The sequence below is a fragment of the Cyprinus carpio genome, chromosome A3 (assembly GCF_018340385.1).
Source record: "Cyprinus carpio isolate SPL01 chromosome A3, ASM1834038v1, whole genome shotgun sequence".
In the NCBI taxonomy this organism is placed as follows: Eukaryota; Metazoa; Chordata; class Actinopteri; order Cypriniformes; family Cyprinidae; genus Cyprinus; species Cyprinus carpio.
In genome coordinates, this window is record NC_056574.1 from 30,747,991 (window position 1) to 30,770,982 (window position 22,992).

The 22,992-nt window shown below is 35.5% G+C and overlaps 3 protein-coding genes and 1 non-coding gene across 6 annotated transcripts; 1 reads left to right on the forward strand and 3 right to left on the reverse strand.

Moving 5' to 3' along the window:
- Window positions 1-2,767: 2,767 nt before the first annotated feature.
- On the forward strand, window positions 2,768-6,670 carry LOC109046597 (sphingosine 1-phosphate receptor 1-like). The gene is made up of 2 exons (XM_019064352.2): window positions 2,768-2,936; window positions 4,268-6,670. The coding sequence occupies exon 2, from the start codon at window positions 4,486-4,488 to the stop codon at window positions 5,683-5,685; it is 1,200 nt and encodes a 399-aa protein (XP_018919897.2). The 5' UTR covers window positions 2,768-2,936; window positions 4,268-4,485; the 3' UTR covers window positions 5,686-6,670.
- A 1,380-nt stretch (window positions 6,671-8,050) lies between these two features.
- On the reverse strand, window positions 8,051-13,310 carry LOC109059918 (SPC24 component of NDC80 kinetochore complex). Of its 2 annotated transcripts, none has more exons than XM_042729691.1 (7): window positions 13,156-13,310; window positions 11,256-11,449; window positions 11,004-11,148; window positions 9,264-9,368; window positions 8,427-8,503; window positions 8,178-8,333; window positions 8,051-8,119 (listed from the first exon to the last, which is right to left on the reverse strand). In XM_042729691.1, the coding sequence occupies exons 2-6, from the start codon at window positions 11,428-11,430 to the stop codon at window positions 8,227-8,229; spliced, it is 609 nt and encodes a 202-aa protein (XP_042585625.1). In that variant the 5' UTR covers window positions 11,431-11,449; window positions 13,156-13,310; the 3' UTR covers window positions 8,051-8,119; window positions 8,178-8,226. The 2 variants fall into 2 exon arrangements, with proteins under 2 accessions (XP_042585625.1, XP_042585617.1); XM_042729683.1 differs by having other exon boundaries at window positions 13,124-13,297.
- Window positions 13,311-13,653: 343 nt separating this feature from the next.
- Window positions 13,654-20,898, reverse strand: LOC109059935 (protein KRI1 homolog). 2 transcript variants are annotated; one of them, XM_042729661.1, is made up of 20 exons: window positions 20,693-20,898; window positions 20,028-20,104; window positions 19,829-19,934; window positions 19,638-19,740; window positions 19,396-19,456; window positions 18,821-18,870; window positions 18,484-18,574; window positions 18,280-18,357; window positions 18,100-18,206; window positions 17,854-17,986; window positions 17,629-17,724; window positions 17,291-17,461; window positions 17,043-17,118; window positions 16,686-16,804; window positions 16,407-16,578; window positions 16,144-16,274; window positions 14,935-14,999; window positions 14,548-14,643; window positions 13,863-14,384; window positions 13,654-13,831 (listed from the first exon to the last, which is right to left on the reverse strand). In XM_042729661.1, exons 1-19 carry the CDS (start codon window positions 20,766-20,768, stop codon window positions 13,886-13,888), a joined length of 2,307 nt encoding a protein of 768 aa, XP_042585595.1. In that variant the 5' UTR covers window positions 20,769-20,898; the 3' UTR covers window positions 13,654-13,831; window positions 13,863-13,885. The 2 variants fall into 2 exon arrangements, with proteins under 2 accessions (XP_042585595.1, XP_042585590.1); XM_042729656.1 differs by having other exon boundaries at window positions 13,654-14,384.
- Window positions 15,996-16,091, reverse strand: LOC122139142. The gene has a single exon (XR_006156016.1). It is a non-coding gene; the product is annotated as a Z30 small nucleolar RNA (small nucleolar RNA).
- Window positions 20,899-22,992: the final 2,094 nt, after the last annotated feature.

A 22,992-nucleotide genomic window follows, 5' to 3' on the forward strand; every position in this document is an offset into this window, starting at 1 on the left:
AAAAGTTTGTTGGTTTGACGCAAGTTCATTAATTCCAGTGGCCAGTGAGACTCTTTGTGCGACAACACAGTAAGTTTAATTACTGTATTTTCCCACAGCGCCAGAGCAGCATTCAAAGGGAGTTTCTTTCCATCGCTCTCAACCACAAAAAACAACAGTAAAATGAATTGAAAGAGAAGGCTGAGCTGTTCAAAGTTTGTGTATTCGGCTAATGCGATTTCGCCAGAGAGAATGAAGTTAAAATTGATTGAATTGGCAAAAGCTTTGTGATCGCTGACCGTTAATTTGGATCATTTGGGTTAAAACCTGTGATTTCAAGGTTTTAAACAATACACTGATGACTTGAACACTTAACTGGTGAAATTTCAGTCAATTGAATAAGAGAGTCGTCACAACAGTATAGAACCGAATGGCTCATTGTCGTCCATGACAATGCTTGAGTGTTGAATAAAGACAAAAGAAAACACAACAAACAAACAAGATTATATATGTAGTTTAACTATAGTGTAGCAGTTTCGCCATACACTAAATATATATATAAGACAATTTTCACTCAGATTTTGCTAACAAACTAGCAATTAATAATTAAAATAACTACAAAGAAATGGCAAGTAAGATTGCATTAAACGTGATATTTTGAAGTGGAAAGACTGAAATTGTATTTTCTTGTAAAACGCACTCCAATAATCTTTGTTTTATTTTTCACAATGTAGTTGAATATAATAGCATTCACAAGGGATTAAAAAATACATTTTGTTTCATTGTAATTTTTTCTCTTTTAGTTTTTGTCGTGGCAATTTTCAATTTCAGTAAAGGTATGAGGCAAAGGTCTTTTGAATATTTATTTCCTGCAAGAAATGGTGACGTATAGTCGTATAGTTATTACAGTCATGGCTGCAGAGTGCGACCAAGAATGACGCTCTGACTCAGTATTTATATCTTAATCAAATCAGGAGGATTCTATGCTTGCATCTCAACCAATCATGATGCATATTCAGCATATGTGTCCATTTAAGGTTTCCATCTGTTTCCCCTAGTTGTGTTTCTAAGTATTTAATACAAATAATTTTCTTTGAAGCGACATTTTCTCTCACACCTTTCTCGCACTTAGATTTCCTATATCTCCCAGCTTATGAAAAACTCAAACTGAAGCACTCAGAGACAGAACACTCTGTGAAGCAAATAATACAGATAATAATAATATTTTAAAGAAAAATAACATTTCCTCCCCAGTTTAAATGGGGGATTTTGTTTATTTTAATAAAGCAAAAATGTCAAATAAATTTTTTAATTTCATTACTTTTTTAATATTTTGAAACAAATGGTTTTGGAGTTACGTGTAATGCATTGGTAGCCTCAACAGGGAAGTACCATTGGTGAAATGACCACCGTATATGGAAAAAATACCACATATAAACTTCCATCTGGACTTGCACCTTCTTCTTCTCGCCGGGAACTGTCACATCTGTATCACAGGAGCACCAGACATACAAGTATCTGAAACAGGAGTCAGGAATCAGGGTGAGCCAACAGTCTCTGTGGGGAGTATCTTGATTATCAGGCCTTTGTGTGTAAATGTAGGTAACATGCTGAGCCCAAGATATCCAGACACAGCAGGAGCCATGAGTCTGTCTGCTGGCCCGAGCTTCTCGTGAGGAGGTGGAGTCCTTCTGATATTGTCATTAAGAGACCCTGAGGGCAAGAAGCAGAAAAGACAGATAAAGCAACTCTATGTTCACTATGTCACCCTGGCCACCCACTGGAAAGCACCAGAATGTGCAGAGTGCTGAAAAAGTAGGCCATCATTGCCCTTTAAACAGGTGAACAAGACAGACTTCTCCCATGTGTTTAACTTCTGCCAGGAAGCATGCAATGCAATGCTTTGTACTGTTTCATATGTCATAGAGTGAAGAATCCATCTTCCACATGTTTCAAAGAGCTATTTTTCATAGTTGCATAATAAATATTTTTTTACTAAAGTAGTGGCTATTCTGTTCCACGTCCAGACAGAGGGGACACAGTGTCCCTCTGGAGTGCTTTATTCGGCACGACCCAGTATGACCTCATAGGTGTTTCTCAAGGAAATCCCTCTCCCTTGGAGGTACAATGACAGAGTTTCCTGTTTAAGAAAGCAGGATCCGGCTTCTGACTTACACTCTCCGCTGCCTTATGTAATTCCAGTTCAATTCTACAACTGCTCATGTTTTACGTACTTGTGCATCACATACTCAAAATAACCAGGGTTATTTATTTAGTCATACTTGTTTATGTGCCTGTTTGCACGTCAGAATGAAAGAAAAGAACACTGTAGAGGACAAGGCTCAAAACATAATGCATTACAATTATTTATCTTGTGTTTGCGTATAAGGATGAGAAACGGTTAAAAAAATGCATGAGTTCTTGAATTAAAAAAAGAATTAATGTTAACTGTTAACAGCAAATATAGGTCAGTAAGTCAGGAAACTGCTCTCAGATGACAAATCTTTTACATACAAATCTTAGAACTGTGATTTAAACAAAAATGGTGTGATTTGTTTAAAAAATGGTCAAGTGAAAAAATACTTTTTTTTACAGTAAATTCACAGTAAAACCTTTCTTTTTGTTTGTTTTCTTTACTTCACATTTTTAATTATAAGACCCAAATATATAAAAATATAACGAAATGCTTCTAACTCACAAAAATAAAAATAAAAGTTCTTCACAGAAGTACTGGCGTTTTGAATCTTGTTCATTAGGCTACATTAGTGCTGCATGAGCAGCCACAGACGAATGCCAAGACCAGCCCACTGCAGGACGAGTCTTGAGCCCAGGTTCAGCTCTCACATCAGCTGCCGGCCGGAGCGCTTGTCACTTGTACGCAGGACATGGGGCAGAGATAGTGGAGCAGAGGAGGATTTGTCATTTCCAGACACAGCTCGATGTTTCGAACTTGAAAGGTAAGCTGCGCTTGTTTACACGAATGCGCGTGATCTCATTTGAATATAGGTTAAAGCCAGTTCTGGAGAACTGAGTGTGCATTATGTAAACTAGAGTGGTTTTGCATGGACGCGGACTTTTCGTTTCAGTCACGGACTGGTTCAAGTTTGCTTCGTCCATTTCTATTAATTCAGTCTGTGAGCTGAGAGAGTTAACCGTGATCTGTTCACGCGACGCGCAACACTGTAGTGATTATTTACCGAAATAATTACGCAGAAAATGCTCGAGTCGTGTGATTGTCCGATTACTCCGCAAAACTGTTCATAACGGTTAATTATTAAACGACAATAAATCGTTGAAAAATATAAAAACGCTAAAGTAAACCTCCTAATTTGATAACCAGGATTTTCTTGTCTTAGCCTATTATGCAACTGTAAATAGTTTAAATGGCAATAAACGATACGTGGAAATTAACTGCATTTTTTTATTTTTATGACATGTTTTATAAAGTAAAAAAGCATGACAGTCTACGAAGGAAATTTGTATTTACCACGGCATTTGGCTAAGTATTTTTGAGTACAATACTATAATAATGTTTAATCTGTAAAAACTTTAGTATTATCAGTATGCCAACATTTTACACTAGCAGACAAATTTTAATAGTTCAAATAGATTGGTATATTAACATAATTTGATGTCACATACATGTCACGCATCTGATGTGTGTAAAATGTACTTTCGATAAATACTTCATCACTGTAATATTTTTGGTAAAGGTTTTGACAGCTACAGTTGCTAGTTTTTTTAACAGTACTGTTTTTTTTTACAGTGTAGCCTACTAATTCTAATACTGATACTCAAAACATGGTTTACTTTATTACAAAGTATTTCTTTGTTTTCCTTCAATTGTAGAGTTCTAATTAAAATCTCCATTTGTTTAGATACATTTGACAGCTACAGCTACTAGTTTTTTTTTTTTTTTACAGTACTGTATTTTTTAAAAAGTGTACAGACTAACTAATACTGATACTCAAACACAATTTACTTTACTACTTTTTGCACAATTACTCCATAGTTTTCTCACAATTCCTAATCAAATACAGTCAAATTAAAATCTCCATTCATTTAGATAAAAACTGTTTGTATGTCTACACTGAAATAAAATGTTGACTATGAAGTCTAATTAAACATTTGAAATGGAACATGATAAATGCAAAATATTCAATTGTATATGCATGTTTTTATTTTTTGTTATGTTTTATTTTTATATGTATTTTTTATATTTATTATGTTTATCATTACATTATGTTTACCCTAATTATTTAACGTTGTTTCTACTGCTTTATTTCAGTTCCCTCTGGTGGCCTTTGAGGATATAGCAAAGCAGTGATTTGAGCTACAAGAAGGACAAAGTGAATATTTCAATATAAATTATCCTCCAACACAACGATGTTAAATCCTCTTGAAAGTTGATTTATGTGCTTTGTTGGAATATGGCAATAAGAGGGACTACAGAGGATAGCTTTTAACAGAGGATAGTTTTTAAGAATAGCAAAAGAAGAAAGAAGAATGGAAGCCTCATACGGTGCTAGCGCCGCCGTTGCTCCAACTCTGCCATCGATCACCTCGTCTCCAGGTTACCTGATCAGAATGTTTCGGGAGTATCAAAGCAACGCCGTCATCATGTCCCATTACAACTTCACCGGAAAGCTGAAAGAGAACAAATACCGGGATGGACTGAAACCCGAGGCCATTGCGTTTCTCATCATCTGTCTTCTCATCGTGGTGGAAAATGCCATTGTTTTGGTGGCAATATGGAAGAACAAAAAATTCCACATGCCCATGTACTACTTGCTGGGCAACTTGACGCTCTCTGACTTGCTGGCAGGCTTCACCTACATGGTGAACATCGTGACTTCGGGTGCAAACACTCTCAAAATGACTCCAGTTCTGTGGTTCCTTCGAGAAGGCGGCGTGTTTATCACACTTTCTGCATCTGTCATCAGTCTCCTCGCTATAGCTATCGAGCGGCATGTCACGATGGTCCGGATGAAGCCGTATCAAGGGGCCAAGCGTGGCCGAATGTTCGGTTTGATTGTTGCAAGTTGGGTTCTTTCGGTGCTCCTCGGGATTCTCCCAATCATGGGCTGGAATTGCATAGGAAATCTGGACGAATGCTCCACCGTCTTGCCTCTTTACTCCAAGAGCTTCATCCTCTTTTGCATTACCGTGTTCACTCTGGTTCTGATGTCCATCGTGGTGCTGTACGTGCGCATCTTCCGCATAGTGAAGTCCAACACCCAGCGATTAGGCTGCAGCCCTCAGCGCAAAGGTCTGACCAGGAAGTCCCAGAAGTATCTGGCTCTGCTGAAGACAGTCACCATCGTTCTCGGGGTCTTCATCGCCTGCTGGTCGCCTCTCTTTGTGCTCCTTCTGCTGGACTTCGGCTGCCCTGCTCAAAGTTGTGAGGTGCTGTTCAAGGCAGACTACTTCCTGGGTATTGCCATGATTAACTCGCTCATAAACCCCATCATTTACACCCTAACTAGTAAAGATATGCGGAGAGCCATTCTGAGACTGGTCTGCAGCTACTGTCTGATATCAAAAGACGGAGAGGTGAAGAAGTTTGGCATGGCTTTCCTAGACTGTAGCACCAGTAAGGTAGAGGTGCCGTCACAAAGGCTGGAGGGCCTCGAAACGATGGTCTCCTCGGGGCACTTCACACCAGCCACTATTAAAGCTATCTACCCGAGGATATTGAAAAGCTGAGGAAAAAAAATGCATTAAATTCAAACTGACAATGCAAGTCTTAATGGACAGTTCAACTTCTCCTGGTTCAGGTTGAATATTTATAAAACTGCCAAACAGACAAGTATGAGGTGCTTGGGAATGAATTCAGGAGACGTTGGATGAGGTGGAACTCATAAATGAAACACATAAATGTTGTTTTGGACTTTAGAGCTGAAGACTTGGTTTCCTCCACATGCATTGAAGCAAACCACGAGGCTACCAGAGAACATGGTAGACCAGACAATAGGATTGTTTTTTTACTGTGATAAATACCAGTGTTTAAAATGGATTGTCTGAGGGTCAGACTTGCAATACAAGAGCTACGGTGCCTTTTTAAAAATAGGATTTTAAACAGCAAAAAACAAGCAGTTATACATTATTGTGCAAATATGCTTTGAAAAGAACTCTTCTGATGTTATACGGGACTCGTATGAGCATTTTTTTTTCAAGATTTTGTGGTGAAAAGACAAAAAGAAAATGACGGGTTGATGCCACCACACACAAGCATGTTAGTCCTCTGGCATTTTAAGAGTACATATGCATGCAAATAAAAAGGCAAGTGACTATTTTTCATTTGTAAGATGTTTCCTCTTATATTGGTGTTTCGGGAAGTAATGTTTTCATGTTAAAGCTCCCCTTAACCACGTAACCAAGTATGCTATACTTGTCTTTATTTGTTTATTCAGTAAATATTGTTTCAGCTGACATAAGGTGGCACAAGCTATATAAATATTGTAACATAGTTTTTATGTTGTTTTTATGGAATGGCATCATTTATCTTTAGCAGTCTGCAGTGATAAAAAAAAAAAAAACAGCACTGACATTCAAGCAATATTGCATTTCTGTAAAAATCTGTACTGAAAAAGATGCATTTTATGTGTTTAAACGTATTTTGTTGATCCTAAATTATGAGCCTTAAAAACAAATCTTTTATAAGTGCATTCATTAAAAATGTTTTCTTGAATGTTTGCTGTTTGTTTAGTTTTGTGTAGCTTGCTTCTATAGATTACATTTAAGCTATGCCCATTGTTTCCCATGAAAAATAAAATAAAGAGTGAAACAAATATAAATGTATAGGTGTATGTAAATACATACATTTTGCTCAGACGCAGTGGAAAATCCATCAACTGTTTTATCATGAGCATAGTTATAAAACAGCAAATGCAAGAATATAAATAGTTAAAGTGCATGCAGGAATTTGAAAACAATGCTCTCGAAGTGAGTCTAGCTAATTTCCAGTTGCTTCAATCACACTCAACCACATGTTAACCAAGCATAAACTAAACTATATTGTGGTTTCATCCTTTCACATGAGCCACACACAGAATTTTCTCACCGTTCTGTTTTTGCAAAAAAACCCCTACAGAAAAAAAGATCATAAGCTCGTGCCAGTCCGGATGTTTATCGAAGCTGAAATGGCATGTGTCTGCACCTCAAGGGCATGATGTGACTCATTTTTGAAGTCAAACGACCAAAGGTTAAACTGGTCACGCACACAGAGTAGGATGACTAGGCTTTTGAAAGAATACCCATCCATCTGCACTGACAGATATTAAACACTGAAATTAGAAATAGTGAAAGTAGTGTAGTGAAAGTACAGAAAGAAAAGCTCTGGGAAATTATATAAAATCTTTTTGAATGAAAATGAAATCATATCTGAATATATATGCTATATCCTACATCGTCACACTTTATATTTAAAAACATCTATTAAATATTTAAATTAACCTTAGGCAGGAGCTATATAAAATAAATCTGATTTATTAATTATCGATCTAAATATACACACATCTTAAAAAACAACAACAACAAACAAACTAAAATCTACATAGTTTCAGTTCAAAGGTTTTTCATGTCAATAAATCCTAATAATTAGGATTTGTCTGCCAGCAAAAAAAAAAAAAAAAAAAGTACAATAAAAGTAACTTTAAAGGATTAAGCACACCAAGACTGAAACAAAAAAGCAGTACGAACAAACAAAAGGTCTGTTCACACAGAAAGAGAAGCTCACTTTCATGTTAATGCATCTACCCCTATATTTTGAAAAATGCTGCATGTCCTTTTTATATAAATAATTTTTCTTTGTCCTTTTTTCAGAAGTCCTGAGAAATCTCTCTCTAAATTAGTATTCAACAAGTATTAAGAGAGTACTTAATTTCATTACAACATTTGCAAAAATTGATTTTAAATTTCATAGGAAATTCCCTGCTCTATGGGAACAGCAGGTGAGCCTTTTAACAAAGAGCAAGTTATAACACAAATCTCACAAAATGCTATTCTAGTAATGCAAATCATGCATTTTCAGGCTGTGGGGGGAACTTTGTGAATGCATAGTGACATCTTGTGGTGTGTGATGCACAGGGGGCAAATTTATTAACAGAATTACAAGACACATACAGACATATATATATATATATATATATATATATATATATATATATATATATATATATATATATATATATATACACGCATAAAAACAAAGAGTAATTTAGCTAACAGTGTACATGCGCACCAGGTCTACCATTCAGTATCAACCAGGCTCCACAGGTCATCGCTGATCTCACAGGGCGAGCGGGTGGATGTGTCTATGTTAATGGGGGTTGCCACATCCGCACCGTAGTGTACTGCCAAAAGACAAAAGGGATTTCATACAGTCTAGAATATGAAACTGTTATGTTCATCATCATCATCATATACAGTAAATGTGTCCGAATTACCTCCCCTCAGGATGTGCGGCTCTGTGTCCACCTCCAGCTTGATCTTGGTCACTTTAAAGTAGAGCTGAGCAACGTATCTAAATCAAGTGAGCAGCAAAACAATACAAAACAGACTTTTTTAAGTAGACATGATTTCAAAGCAATCTGGCAAAACAGTGACTTACAGTCATCAACATATCACTATTAGGGTTTCCACACAATGACTTTGCATGACTTCTGCATTCGTTTGTGACTTGTTAAAGTTTTTTCATTTAAAAAATCATAAAGATTGTATTTTATACTCTGTGTAACTATGTCCATGACCTTTCCAGATATTTTCAGGTTTCATGTGAACCTGGTGATATACTCTTCCATTCAAAAATCGTCTGGGTGTCAAAGAATATAGTACTTTCATCAAGGATGAATTACATTGATCAAAAGTGACAGTAAAGACATTTTAAGGGTTCCAAAAGATTTCCATTTCAAATAAATGGGTAACACTTTATTTCATGGTTTCTTAACTAGTTACTTATTAGCATGCATATAACTAGAATATTAGCCATTTATTAGTAGTAATTAAGCACATATTAATGCCGTATAAAACATGACCTTATTCTACATCCCTAATCCTACCCAATACCTAAACTTAACAACTATCTTACTAACTATTAATAAGCAGCAAATTAGGATTTTTACTGTGTTTAGATCAAATACACGCAGCCTTAGTGAGCATAAGAGACTTCATGAAATAAAAAACCCTTTTGAATGGTAGTGTACACGATAGAGGATTGAACAATGTAGTCCTTTGTCATTACAAACACAAGAAGGTGAACTAAAGCCAGGTCAGTGCTTGCTTACATGGCTGAAGGAATGACCTCAGTTGTGTCCTCATCCACTTCCTGTTGCAGAGTTTGAATTTCTTGCTCAGTATCTCTGAGTCTTTCCAACTCTTTCTGCAAGAATCTGACCCATGCGTTAAGGAAAGTACAGTAAACAACCAAAAATCGTTTATTGTTTTTAATGTATTTTTTTTTTTATTTTATTTTAGGGTTAGTTTAATTTTAATTTAAATGTTCTTTCTGTTCTCTTGTGTTGTATGTATATTTGTATGTCTGCATGTACCCAGAGCTCCAGGAAACCACAACAAATTTCCTTGTGTGTTTGCGCACACTTGTGAATAAAGCTCATTCTGGTATGGCCAATTCTTATAGTGAGAGCAGTAGACTTGTGCCGGTATTCGGTAATGCGATATATCGCGGTAATGAATATGCACGGTATTGTTATCGTGGGCACTTCTAAATACCGTGAATAATTATATATTACAAATTATTCAGAATTTGGAATGCATTTTAAGAATATGTTTCCCATCAACTGCTCAAAATGCACAACACCGCTGTATGCTGCTTGAAAGAAACATGTGCTCTGATGTAAACAAGCACGTAAGAGAAGCACATGGAGGAACACGTGAGAGACGCGCTGAATGAAAGCACATTCACTCTCTGACAGCAGATGGCGCTAAACTGCAGCCCTTACCCTGTAAACCCCATAAATAAAGCAGCTGCTACTTTCTAAACCATATTTAAATCATTTTAAATAGCCATTCAGATTTGTGGATTTGCTATGGTGTTCATCACAGAGCCAAATACTTAAATATTTAGACTTAATAGGCTATTTATTTTCAAACTTTTTTTTTTTTAATCTGGACTACAAAATGCCCTAGATATTGTTTGAAAGTGTTTTGATTCTTTATTTTTCATTCACACTTTACATTAGGGCTTCTTTAGTTAACAAACTGCCAATTAAAAATTCTTCTGAACATTCATTAATCTTAGGTATTCCAATATTTAAATTTAAATTAAATTTAAATTTATGCATTGAGCAGACGCTTTTATCCAAAGCGACTTACAGTGCAGTACATTTTTTTAACAAAGATTAATAACTTCTATAGCAAATGTAGCTATTGCTCATTGTTTAGCTGTGCATTTATTGAATGAGCACTATGCTATGTCCGAACTGATTACACTATATTTTATGTATTGCACTATATTTTATGTAAAATCATTTTCTATTTTTAAACTGTCTTAAATTCTTTTTAAGTCAATTTTTAAATAATTTTCAAAGTTCTTAGATCGCTTGTTTTATTTTTGAGGTTATTTTTCTTCATTTTTTATTTTACTTTCTTTTATGTAAAGCACTTTGAATTACCATTGTGTATAAAATGTGCTATATAAATAAACTTGCCTTGTGTTAATGCATTAAACTAAGGTTAACTAATGATGTCTTATTGTAAAGTGATACCTATTGGTCTTTATAGTTCTTTTGCACTTTAATGTGTAAAACTTTTAACTTTATATATTTTTTCTGTATTGCTTTATTGTATTTAAATGTTCAGTTATTTTTGTTATAAGAAAAAAGTTATTTAACCTGTTATACTGTATTATGACCACTTTTTTAAAACTAAATTTCAATACCGTGATAATACCGTATACCGTGGCAAAACATTATCAATTAATCGCAACAGGAAAATTTGATACCGGCATATCCCTAGAGAGCAGGTTCTGGTTCAGGTCTCGGGGGACGCATCATACTGAAGGATACTCCTGCTCTGAGTCCAGGATCTGGCTTTTGGAGAGGCTCCGCTGTACTTCCTGCTCCATCCTCTCGATCTCCTGCGCCATCTGGCTCTTCTGCCGCTCTAAATCCAGAAGCTTCTGGCCCACCACTTCCTCTGCATGTACAAGATCTTTAAAAAGAAGACAACACAGAAAGAAATGTTACCTTTTATTATTGTATTTTGTATGTTAATATAAATTAGTAAGCTAAAAGTCAGCATTAGTAGTAGAGTAATACCATTTAAGAGCTCGGTCGTGGTCTTCTTGGTCTTGATGTGGTGGTCAAAGAACTCCTGCAGCTTCTCTCTTGCTCCTCGAAGAACGCTCTCTGCCTTACTGCTCTTGATGAACTCGATCAGTGCTTCCCCTGATTTCTCAAGGTCATCGTCATGCATCGCTTCGTTCTGGGACATGTCTGCAGTAATAATGCTTCTGCAGAGAAACGCAGCACAGACGGAGGTGAAGCTGTGTGCCACGACAGAGCATTTTTTCATTTTGCAGATATTTTCACTAAAAGCGCCTTCCAAATGAGTTACAATGCAAGCAGTGTCACAGTTAACAAGATTCACAGGATATATATATATAAAGATTGGTAACGAGCTAAAGCAATGGTGAAATACTGAAAAGAAATATAAATATGAATAAAAAGGATAAATATTTAGTCAATGCATTTTAACTGGACGTCAAACATGAAATATGAAGGCTACTTTTTATTTCTTTTACTGTATATGTTAGATATTATTCAGTGCTCGACAAACCAACAACAAGAGTTCATGCCAGCATTTACACTGGCACCAAATTACCAGTTTTTATCTTCAGCAATGCTTTTTTTTCCCAGAAATATTTATATTTTTCATTAAATGTCTCATTCATCTACAGCTATAACCTTCTGAGAAACAGATTATTTTTACATTGGTTGGAGCATAAGAAAAAAATGGAGAAAATATATTTTATTCATATTTTATACTATGTTCTTTGTAGAGGACGGCAGGACTAAATTATTCAAAAAGATAAATAAACATTAAAAGGCATTTATAGGCAAAAACAATGTTTTATTTTTCATTCATCAATCAGTTTTTAGGTTTCAGGCTATTTTTAGCCAAACTTTATACAAAGATGATTCTCGACTATGTTATGAAAGATATAACAGAATTATTTGATATAATGCTGTAGTTTATGGAATATGTGTGTAAAACTGGTTTTCCCATTCTATACAGTGTATCTATACATTGCATCTAATTTGCATATTAATGTGTTCTTGGGGCAAACCATAATGATAAAGAAGTGTTATAATGGGAGTAATAATGTGGCAACATTTTCATAACACATTCTCATATTTCATAGGAATATTGATCTATAATTTCTTTCCCTGTAGACTTGTGTCTCTCCCAAAATGTCTGATTAACATGATGTTTGTCCTCTGCAGAAGACACATATGAAAATTATGACCTGTTTCATAACAAAAAGTCATATTCCGATTTGAAACCCCATAACATTTTTCTGAGATGTTTATTTATGGCAATTTTAAAATTAGTCAGATTTAAATGCTAATTACAAAACATTATCATATTTCCCTAAGAGTGCTAAATTTGATCATTCTGTTAATATCAGTCATATTTAAACACTAAGGAGAAGGAGTGTTTATGATCAAACCTCTGAACATCTGATATCTCTAAAAAGCCCTGAATGTGCTCAGTACGGGACTTAAACCTGTGGCATGTAGGGTCTCAGAGAAATTCACTAAAATATAATGTCCTCTTGACTCTACATGGGACACAAAGGTCTATGCCTGGCTCCCAGGAGGATAATATACCCGCATTTTATTTCTACACATTGAACAAAACCTCTTTTAAACCAAAGATAACTGCGAATCAGTAGCTGTATTAGCTGTTAAAGTATATAGTCTAGTATGAAAGGTGTTTAACTAATATTAATATTAAAATGACAGACTGTAACAAACATAAACAACATGATATCAAAACAAACCTAAAACAACCACACAATAGCGTCCCCACAAATACACGATTTACGGATTTAGTCAAATGTGGCGCTTTAGAACACTTCCAAACAACACTTATTAATAAAATACACGATATAGTGGCTTACTGTAAAATATTTCGGAGCAAATAAAGTCTCACCAAACACACGCGCTGCTTATCCGGATTTCAAACTGGCGGCTGCTTGGCGCGCTTTCCAGAAACGCGCCTGAATACAAACCAGCTTCAGCGATTCAAGCTTTCGTTTTCACTCCATCGTGACCATTGTTTTAATACATTTAATTACACAGAAAATCAATAATGTGCTCTTGTAAACTATTCGAGGTTATTTTAAATAGACGCTAGAATTACTGTCAGGCAACTATCTGAGACACCTAAAAAAAGTCAAGTCAAAACTAAAGCCCCAAGGCGATATGAGGATGGTCAGAAACAGCTGTTTTGTTTTAGGCTTATCCCTTACCAATATTCGTTTATTTCTCATTATGACTTTAAAAATATTTAATTAACAAGTAGTACATGAACATTAAGTTTAAAACCAAATGCCACTTAATCTGAAATATCTTTATTGTATTGAAAAGAACACGTAACTAAGTCTGACAACTCTTATGTAATGTTTTCCATTTCCCGCTGAACACAATATGAAAAGTGAAAGAAGTGTCTTTATTTTTACTACAACTCCTCTTTTTATTTTTATTTTTTTTAAGTACAGATAAAAATCATTCATGAAACAATGACGAACCAGATACTTTCAGCATTCAAAGAATGTATTAAAATTAGAAAGCGTATTATTTCATGGTTTCTGGTCCCTCGTGAAAAAAAAATATAGAAAATAAAATCAATATGCCAAACACAAACTCAAACTGGTTCACTTTCAGCATGACTGCGTGCTCTTTTTCTGCTGCTTTTCCCTTTTCTCCCGCTCTTTTCTCTTCTGTCTGTACAGCTCTCTGAAGTGGAGTCTCTTTGGATTGAGCCCGTAGGCTTGCAGTCTCTGTCTGCTGAACTCTCTTCCAGCCATCTTCACCGTCATGGACCTGGAAAGCAGGCGTCCGCCCCTGCGCCTCATTTTCTTTTTGAGCCGATCAGGTTTTTCAGTCCTTTCCTTGGCCGCCTCCTCTTTCGGGGTTACAGCAGACTCCTCCCGCTTCATCTTCTTCTTAGGGACCAAGAACTCCTCGTCATCCTCCCCTTCGTCCCGTACAGCGAGGTCCTGGACGTCTGCTCGGTCTGTGCTGTCAACTACAGCGCTTTCAGAAGCATCTTCCGTCAGATCTTGCTTCTCCATCTTGACCTCAGACCTCTTTAGACGATCCCTTCTCTTCTTACCCACCTTCCCCTTGGGCTCCATCAGCTCCTCCTCACCTTCGTTCCTGTGTAAAGAAGCACGAACACGCTAAAACACAAGTACTCATATGATGGTGAACAGGATTCTTAAAAAGGTTTTCAAATGCAAACGTTTCATTTGTATGAGGTTCATGCATAGATAGTTTATAGCTTGTGTGTCATGAATATGATGTTTAAATGAACACTCACTCCTTATACAAAGACACAAACACTTGCTGTTTCTTCTTGTTATTCCGTGCTTTGATCTGGAAGTTCTTCACGTCACATAGCTCCTCCCTCTCTGACCTGAACAAGGAAAAACTCATCAAAAACCTATTCCAGGCCAGTGAAATATTTTTTTTTATTTAGCTATTTATTAAGTTACTTTCCCAGATAATATCATTTATATATATATATATATATATATATATATATATATATATATATATATATATATATATATATATATATATATATATATATATATATATATATATATATATATATATATATGTATGTATATATCACTATATATTCCAAAACTTCACTGTAGCTCCAGGTTAACTCCTATCCATCACAAAAACTGCTGTGTGGTACCTGTACATGCAGGTCTTCCTCAGTGAGCACCAGCGGTTCAACTCACTCTCCTCTGCTTTCAGGATCTATGGAAAGAGTTTCAGTTGAGAATAACATGGAAATATTAGCCAGATGTTTTCGGAAGGTTTTTTTTTTCTAAATAAGATACTATTAAATAAATCACGGAGTAGAATATGTAATAGACTTTTTATTAAATCATGCAAAATTCTAGGGACGCACAAAATGTGGCTAATAATACAGCTATGATTATTTTCATACTACTATGTTTGGGGTCAGTATGTTTTTGAAAGAAGTCTTATTTGATCAAATATACATTGTGAAATTATTAAAATTTTAATTTGTTTTTCTAAACGAACACTTCTGAAAATAATGTATATGTATAAATGTATACACATTAAACAGTAAAAACTGTAATATTGTGCAATATTATTACAATTTAAAAGAATGGTTTTCTATGTTAATGTATTTTGAAATATCATTTATTCCCGTTATGTTAAAGCTGAATTTCCAGCATTACTCCAGTCTTCAGTGTCAATCATTCTCATATGATGATCTGCTGCTCAAGAAACATTTCTGATTATCATCAATGTTGAAAACAGTTGTGCTACTTAATATTTCTGTGAAAACTGTAATTATTATTTTTCCCCAGAACTCTTTGTTGAATAGAAAGCTCAAAAGAACAGCATTTATTTGAAATGAAAATCTTTTGTAACATTATAAATGTCTTGACTGTCACATTCGATCAGTTTAATGCATCCTTGCTGAAAAAATAAAAATAAAAAATCATATTGACCCCAAACTTTTAAAACGGAAGTTTATAAATAAATATAAAATAATAATACAACACAGTAATTATTACTAAAATAATACTAATAATAAAAGTAGGTGGGTTTTGGCAATGTCAACTGACTGATAAGCATAAAAGAAATTAAATATTGGCACACATGCTCCTTATATACTACTACTGAAAGATGTTCTTGAAATGCCAGAGTGAACGTGGAGCTCAGACATACTAAACACACAGCTCTCTATCATCTAAATCTGAGACACTCGGTGCAGATCTGCTCAGAGAGAAGATTTCTGTCCTCAGACCCTGGTCAGAGTTATTCCCAGAGGAACAGCAATACCAGTTCAGACACAATCACTCATCAGCACAGAATCAGAGTTAATCATCATGCAGACACGTCACTGCTACCCGTAGCTCCTCACCTCATCAGCGGTCAGCCCGAAGTCATTCTGCACAACTTCTCTATAGCGAAATCTGCATGGCAAGTCATCAATGATGTCCTCATAATCCAGCTTATAGTACTCGTCCAAATACTGCTCAAAGGTTTTCTCCTCTGGAAACATGACAGGAACGGGCAAACAAGGTTTTAGGACTATACATGAATACAGAAGTGTAAATGTGGGCGGGGTTTTCTTTTTGTCCGATCAAAGACACACAAAGGCATTACTATACACCTAACACTCACTTGGATCAAAGACTGGCTTGTTTTTGGTGATGATCTCCGCAAAGTGGGACTTCTTCCTCTTCTTTCCCATTAGAGGGGCATCCTCTTTGGTCTTCTTTTTCCTCTGCTCCCTCTCTTTCTTTCTCTTCTTTTTAGAAACGGGCTGTTGGCTTGGGTCATAGTCAGCATCCATCTACCCAAGAGATTTCAGGTGTGATTAAGAGCGGTCCCCATATACAGCGAACACAGGTGTTCAGTGCTGCATTTGTTTCGTGCATTAATTATGAGAAACGGTCTTACTATAAAGTCAGGATCTCCACAGGTGGGCTCATAGTCTTCCTCTGCAGCACGATCTTCCTCATCTCCATACTCGTCTTCATTTTCCTCATTACCAGCCCACGTGTCCCAGTTCCAGTTTTCTACAAAACACAACATATTCAAATCACAAAAGCTTCCAAAACTTTGGGATCGGTAGGATGCTTTTGAAATAAAAGTCTCTTATGCTGACCAAGGCTGCATTTGCTTGATCAAAAATACGGTGAAACATACAATACAGTTTTCTATTTGAACATATTTTAAAATGTAATGTGCGTTTGCCGTGATGGCAAAGCGGAATTTATCCAGCTGTATAAAGGTATCGAAGAGACACGATGTTACCTGCTAAATCATCGTCATCATCAAACTGTGGTTTCTCTTCCTCGTTCTCTCCATAGTATTCATCCCCAAAGAACTTCTGCACATGAGAATGAAGAAAGGTATATATTCAAATACAAACAAAGCATGTGCAGCTCAATGTAAATATCCAACAGCAACTACTTCATCATCAGCTCATCACTGACAGCTCCTGTCACGAGGTTTTATTCCAGACTTAGTCACTGGTGGGATATTTGTCATTCCAGACTCGCCTGCATGAGTTGGTCGTGTTGCTGAGGGTCAAAGTCTCCCTCCAGGTCGACGTCGTTGAAAGCCATCTTCTCATTTCCTGTCAGCTCCTGCAGTTTCTTCAGTTTGTCCATGATCTCCGCTCGCTTCAGGTTCTTCAGTTCCTTCAGCTGCTGCTGCTTCTGCTCCTTCTCCTACAGGACACGTCAGGGATAGGAATGATTCAACAAGGACACATTCAATTGATCAAAAGTGACAGTACAGACTTTTACATTGTTACAAAAGATTTCTATTTAAATGCTGTTATTTTCCAATTTCTGTTAAATAAAGAATCCTGAAAAAAGTAGTGTGGTTAGTTTACCTTCTCCTTTCTCTCTTTCACCTCCTCCCTCTTCCTCTTTCTTCGGTCATCTTTGCTTCGGACAGATGTGGCGATGTTGCGAGGATATGTTTTGATCTGTGGAGGAACAGTGGTTTGATGGGTAATATTATAAAAAAAAAGAGCGTTGCTCTTCACGGAGACACTCATGTGGCAATATAGCAAAGTTGTTAATGACAAATCAGGCTGATGCTGACGTCCTGTTACCTTTCCAGCATCAGGCTCCTCAAAGCGGAAGTTGTAATGCCTCTCAAAGTCTTCCTGTTTATGCAGGAATGATTCTCCTTCCTCCTCAGAGTCATCCACATCATCCTGCATCATCTCATTATAGGTGGGGATCCTAAAACCATTCACACATACAGAGATACAAAAGTTTGGGGATAGTAAGATTTAAAAAAAAATCACGTTCATCTCTTACCGACTCAATTCTGTAATACTACAGACAAAACCCACCTATCTGCTTCATCCTCCTCCAGGTAGCCCTTGTTGAGCATGTAATCTCGCAGGAAAGACTCCTTCTCATCCAGCTCAGGGTTGTTCCAGTAGTCGCGCAGGTATTTCTGGATCAGAAAAGAGCAAGAGTTATGCATTGTTTCATCATAATACATCTTAAAACCAAAGCTAAACACCGACCATGTCCTTGACTTCCTCCTCCCCCTCCAGCTCCGCCTGACCCTTCAGCCACTCCACATAGTCAGCGTCCTCTTTGTCCTTCAGAAAGCAGGAAAAGGCAAGCACGAAGAAAAGGTTTATGATCAGATACTGTTTTAATCTACACGGTCAGCCATTATCCTTCTTTAATGGCATTTGTAAAGAAGAGCATATCAATCCCAGCACCTTCTCCTCTTGTGTTTTGGTTCTCCGTGTCAGCAGCGGTCCACCATCATCACTGCTCTCATCATCACTGTCGTGCACAAACTTTCGAAAACTGCCAAATTAAAATACAGACTCAAGTGAAACATTGTAATGCTATCCATATGTCTTTCCTTCCTCTGTTTCCATACAGGAAAGAAGTCAGATTTGGAACAACATGCTGGAGAGTAAATGATGACAATTTTCATTTTGACTGAACTATGTCTTTAAAATCAACAGATAAATCATACATAGACAGCTAAGTTATTGTATAGGTGCAAAGGTGCAAACACAACCTCTCATCTAGCGTTAAAACCCCTACCTTTGCTGTAGTTCCTTCTGTTCCTGGATATAGGTGGGAGACGCAGCTCTCTGTAACACAAACCCAAACATATTATCTAGTTTTATGTTAGTTGTGAAGCCGTTTCAGATACTGAAGAAGCCACTTTGATGAGTGGAGAAACATCTTAAATAAAAACCAAGTCCATTTCTCAGTTTCTTCAGTCATTCCTAAACTGTCAAAACTTCTTCACAGACCCTTTGACATCCAAAAACAAGCTTTAAAGTAAACACGAAACTGCATTCACAACCCACTGTACTTCTGCAATGTAAAGTTTCCATATAAAACAGAATATTCAACAACAAAAAATGATTACAAAAATAGTTTTGAACTATTTAATATTAAAGCATGCTGGCCAGTGCACTGACACGAATATTATTAATTCTTAAAATCCACTCACAAACTATAATTTGTGTAATTTAATAAAAGAATATTAAGGTATTTTTAATTTGAAACACATATGTGCATACATGAATTGTACACAATAAGCTAATAAAAAGTAAACAAGATCCATTTTCAGTCCATGGTGAAAAATTAAAGATCTTAAGTGTAATTACCTCCTGCATCTTTCTGGAGACTTCTTCATCAGCACTGTCATCCTCATCATCATCATATTTTCTAAAATGGATTACATTCAATTATATTCCACAAACAATCTGATCTAAAATATATAATATGTAATAAATAAATTATTTGTTTTCATTATGCTTCCAGCTTAGAAACAACTACTGAAAGAATGATAAAGAGGATCACTGCGGCCACAGCTTTTATCATTTATAACCAGATGATCTGCTCCTACCCTCCTCTCTCCAGGACGACTTTCCTCTCATAGTCCTTCAGGAACATGGGTTTCTCTGACTTTTTTGAAGTGGACGGCTGATCGTCGCTGCCTGAGCCAGATGCTGTTTATGAAGACAATTCACAGAGTATGAAAAGAGTACAGTCTCCTGATATATGTCTTTCATTTGAGTAGAAAGCTATAATTCATACGGTCTTCTGTGTAGAATTTGACATCTTTCTGATAGATCTTTGGATCCTTCTTCTTCAGCAGTGACAGCGTCCTGTAAAAATCCCTGTCCAGCTTTGGGTCCAGCTCCTAATAAATTCATTTATCAGAGTATTAAACATGGAAAGCTGGGTGTAAAGTTGGCAAAGGGTTTTTAAACAAGAAAGCGAGAGAATATTTCACCACTTCACTCTCATCAGAGTCAGAGTCGGAGGAGTCTGATGAATTCTCCTTATCCTGGTCTCCGTAGCGATCCTTCACTGGAACATTTCAAATAAACACCCCACGATTTAGCATTAATTTGACAGATTTAACAGCACAGTTCATGCAAAAATGAAATGCATGATTGCCTTTATGACACAATTAGAGATATCTAGCAGATTTGTGGGACATGATTTGTTTACTGCCTCAGTGAAAGTACTACCTACATTGTTCTTTGTTATTGTAATATAATATAGACAGATAAAACAAGCTTATTAGTTTATTAACATTTGTGGATATTAAGAACTTAACACAGCTTTACTGTTCGTAAATATGGCGATTTGACCGTAATTATGATTACCAAGGTGAATTTTTTATATTTTTAATGTTAAAATGGTCTAATTAACTTATCTTTATGAATATATGCAACATTACTTAATATTAATCTTTATAAAAATAACTTCGACAACACATATGCAAACAGAAATCATAGCACGTTTGATGTTTAAGATTGATATAGGGATAACTTAACAAACTCAACACACATAAAACACACACATTGTCTTATTCAAACGCAGATCGATCATATTTAAGGGTGTAGTTAACAGCCCGTGCTCGTGTTTCTAGTGTTAGCTGGAATAACTTACGTCTCTGTAGCTCTTCTTTCTGACGATATTTCTCATATTTTTCTGCGAACTTCGTATTTATCTTGAGGTCCGACATGATCGTTTACAACGATATAGTATCTTGTGATTTGCAGTCAGATTAATGGCTCGATAATTCAGACTCTCACGTTGGACATGTTGCTTTGCCGCACGGCATGGGCAAGTGACCTATGACCCTCCTGCGTCATAGAGTTCGTGGTTCAAATAGCTCCGCCCATAGTGGATTCTTTTTCAACTAACAATTTGTTTCTTTGCAGAAATTAAAACAGTCCATTTGTCTCAGATTTATATGGTTTATTTTAGATTTTCGGATAAAAACGTGCGTCTTTGTTCGTCCACGTGACTTCGTCGTGGAAAAGCGGGGGTCATCGTTCAGTCAGACCTCTAGAGGGCAGAATATGTTTAATGTTTAATGTTTAATGTTTAATGTTTATTTAATTTCGGTCCTCACAGACAATCAATCATACAAAAATAAATAAAGTTGTACATAAAAACCGAAAAGGTGTAGGCTGAAGCCTCTGCTTATTAAGCCTACCCTTTGTACATAATTATCAATCAAATGAGCGGCACTTTTTCACTAGTAGCGATTAATACAAGGCACACATATACAAAGTATATAAAGAAAAAATAAAATAAAATAAATTATAATACCCGTTAAATTAAATAATCATTAACCACCTTGTTTTTAAACATTTTCTTAAATTTACAAAGTGAATTACACAATTTTAATTCCGTATGCAAATTATTCCATAGATTAACCCCTTTGACAGATATGCATCTATTTTTTGTATTAGTTCTTACCCTTATTTTTTTAAACATATGCATTCCTCTTATTCCATACTGACTTTCTCTTATTTCAAACAGCCTCTGGATACAGTTTGGAAGCAAATTACTGTAGACTTTATACATTGTCTGTACAGTGTAGAAATTTACTAAATCAAAAATTTTTAAAGCATTTAAGTTACTAAACAATTGATTAGTTGGCTCATGATAGTCAACATGTTTTATAATCCTTATTGCTCTTTTTTGTAACATATATATTGGATTTATATTGGTTTTATTTGCATGTCCCCAAACCTCCACACAATAGATCATGTATGGAACTATGAGCGCACAATACAAAATATATAATGAATTTTCATTCAGAATATGTTTAGTTTTATGTAATATTGCAATGGATTGTGACATTTTTCTTTTTACATGATTAATATGTGGTTTCCAACTTAATTTATGATCTATTATAACACCTAGAAATTTATTTTCATATACTCTATCTATTTCCTCATTGTTAATCCTAATTTTAACTTTATTAATACTCTTTCGATTACCAAATATTATGAACTTTGTTTTACTTAAATTCAATGACAATCTATTATCATCAAACCATTTTTTTAAGATCATCAATTCAATTTCCACTGTATTCAGAAGCTGTTCCAAATTTTTCCCCTGAACAATATAAATTAGTGTCATCAGCAAACAAAACCATTTTTAATATTTTTGACACTTCACAAATATCATTTATATACAGTACAAACATTATGGGGCCTAACACTGAGCCCTGTGGAACACCACAAGTTACTTTCATTAAATCTGATCTAACATCATTTATTTGGACAAATTGATATCTGTCATCAAGGTAACTTTTTAACCAAAAAATAGGCTTTGCCTCTTATACCATATCTTTCCAGTTTCCTCATTAATAGACCATGATCAATAGTGTCAAAAGCTTTTTTTAAATCCAGGAATACCCCCAAAGTATATTCATTATTATACATTGATTCAACATGAAAATAAAAAAAGAGTTGGTCTGAAATTAGTATTTTGATCTCGTTAAAAGTATTAATAAAAATAATAATTATTATTAAATTGAAATAATTCAAATAATTGTGTAAAACAATATTATAGTATTAATTTATAAATAATTATAAATAATGTTATTTAATGTTAATCAGATACAAATAATATTATTAATAATAATACACAAATATCGGTCATATCATCTCAGTGGCCCCTGCTCTTGCCCCTGTGTCTGACTCAATGTTGCACTTACTGCGATTACAGAGAAAGGTAAACAATTCTGTTTTCTACATATGCATGGCAGGAGGCCAAGGCACATTTAAAAACATAAGCAGAAGTTCAGAGTTACGTTTGTACTTATTAGTCACTGCTTTGATGTACTCTGTCACAGTTCATTGTTGATAAGGCTCTGACTTCCTTTGTTTGACTAGTAGTTACGGCTAAGAGGAAGAAAAAATATTGTAGAATACATAATAAAGCAATGT

Excerpts from the sequence above, each read along its gene's own strand:
- LOC109059935 (XM_042729661.1), bottom strand. The coding sequence starts at position 20,768 with ATGTCGGACCTCAAGATAAATACGAAGTTCGCAGAAAAATATGAGAAA. Across the intron at positions 18,871-19,395 it reads TCTCCAGAAAGATGCAGGAG|AGAGCTGCGTCTCCCACCTA; the intron begins GTAATTACACTT and ends TTTGTGTTACAG. Across the intron at positions 14,644-14,934 it reads AGGAAGACCTGCATGTACAG|GTCAGAGAGGGAGGAGCTAT; the intron begins GTACCACACAGC and ends TTCCTTGTTCAG.
- LOC109059918 (XM_042729691.1), bottom strand. The coding sequence starts at position 11,430 with ATGTCCCAGAACGAAGCGATGCATGACGATGACCTTGAGAAATCAGGG. Across the intron at positions 8,504-9,263 it reads GAGGTCATTCCTTCAGCCAT|ATACGTTGCTCAGCTCTACT; the intron begins GTAAGCAAGCAC and ends CACTTGATTTAG. Across the intron at positions 8,334-8,426 it reads GCCGCACATCCTGAGGGGAG|TACACTACGGTGCGGATGTG; the intron begins GTAATTCGGACA and ends GTCTTTTGGCAG.
- LOC109046597 (XM_019064352.2), top strand. The coding sequence starts at position 4,486 with ATGGAAGCCTCATACGGTGCTAGCGCCGCCGTTGCTCCAACTCTGCCA.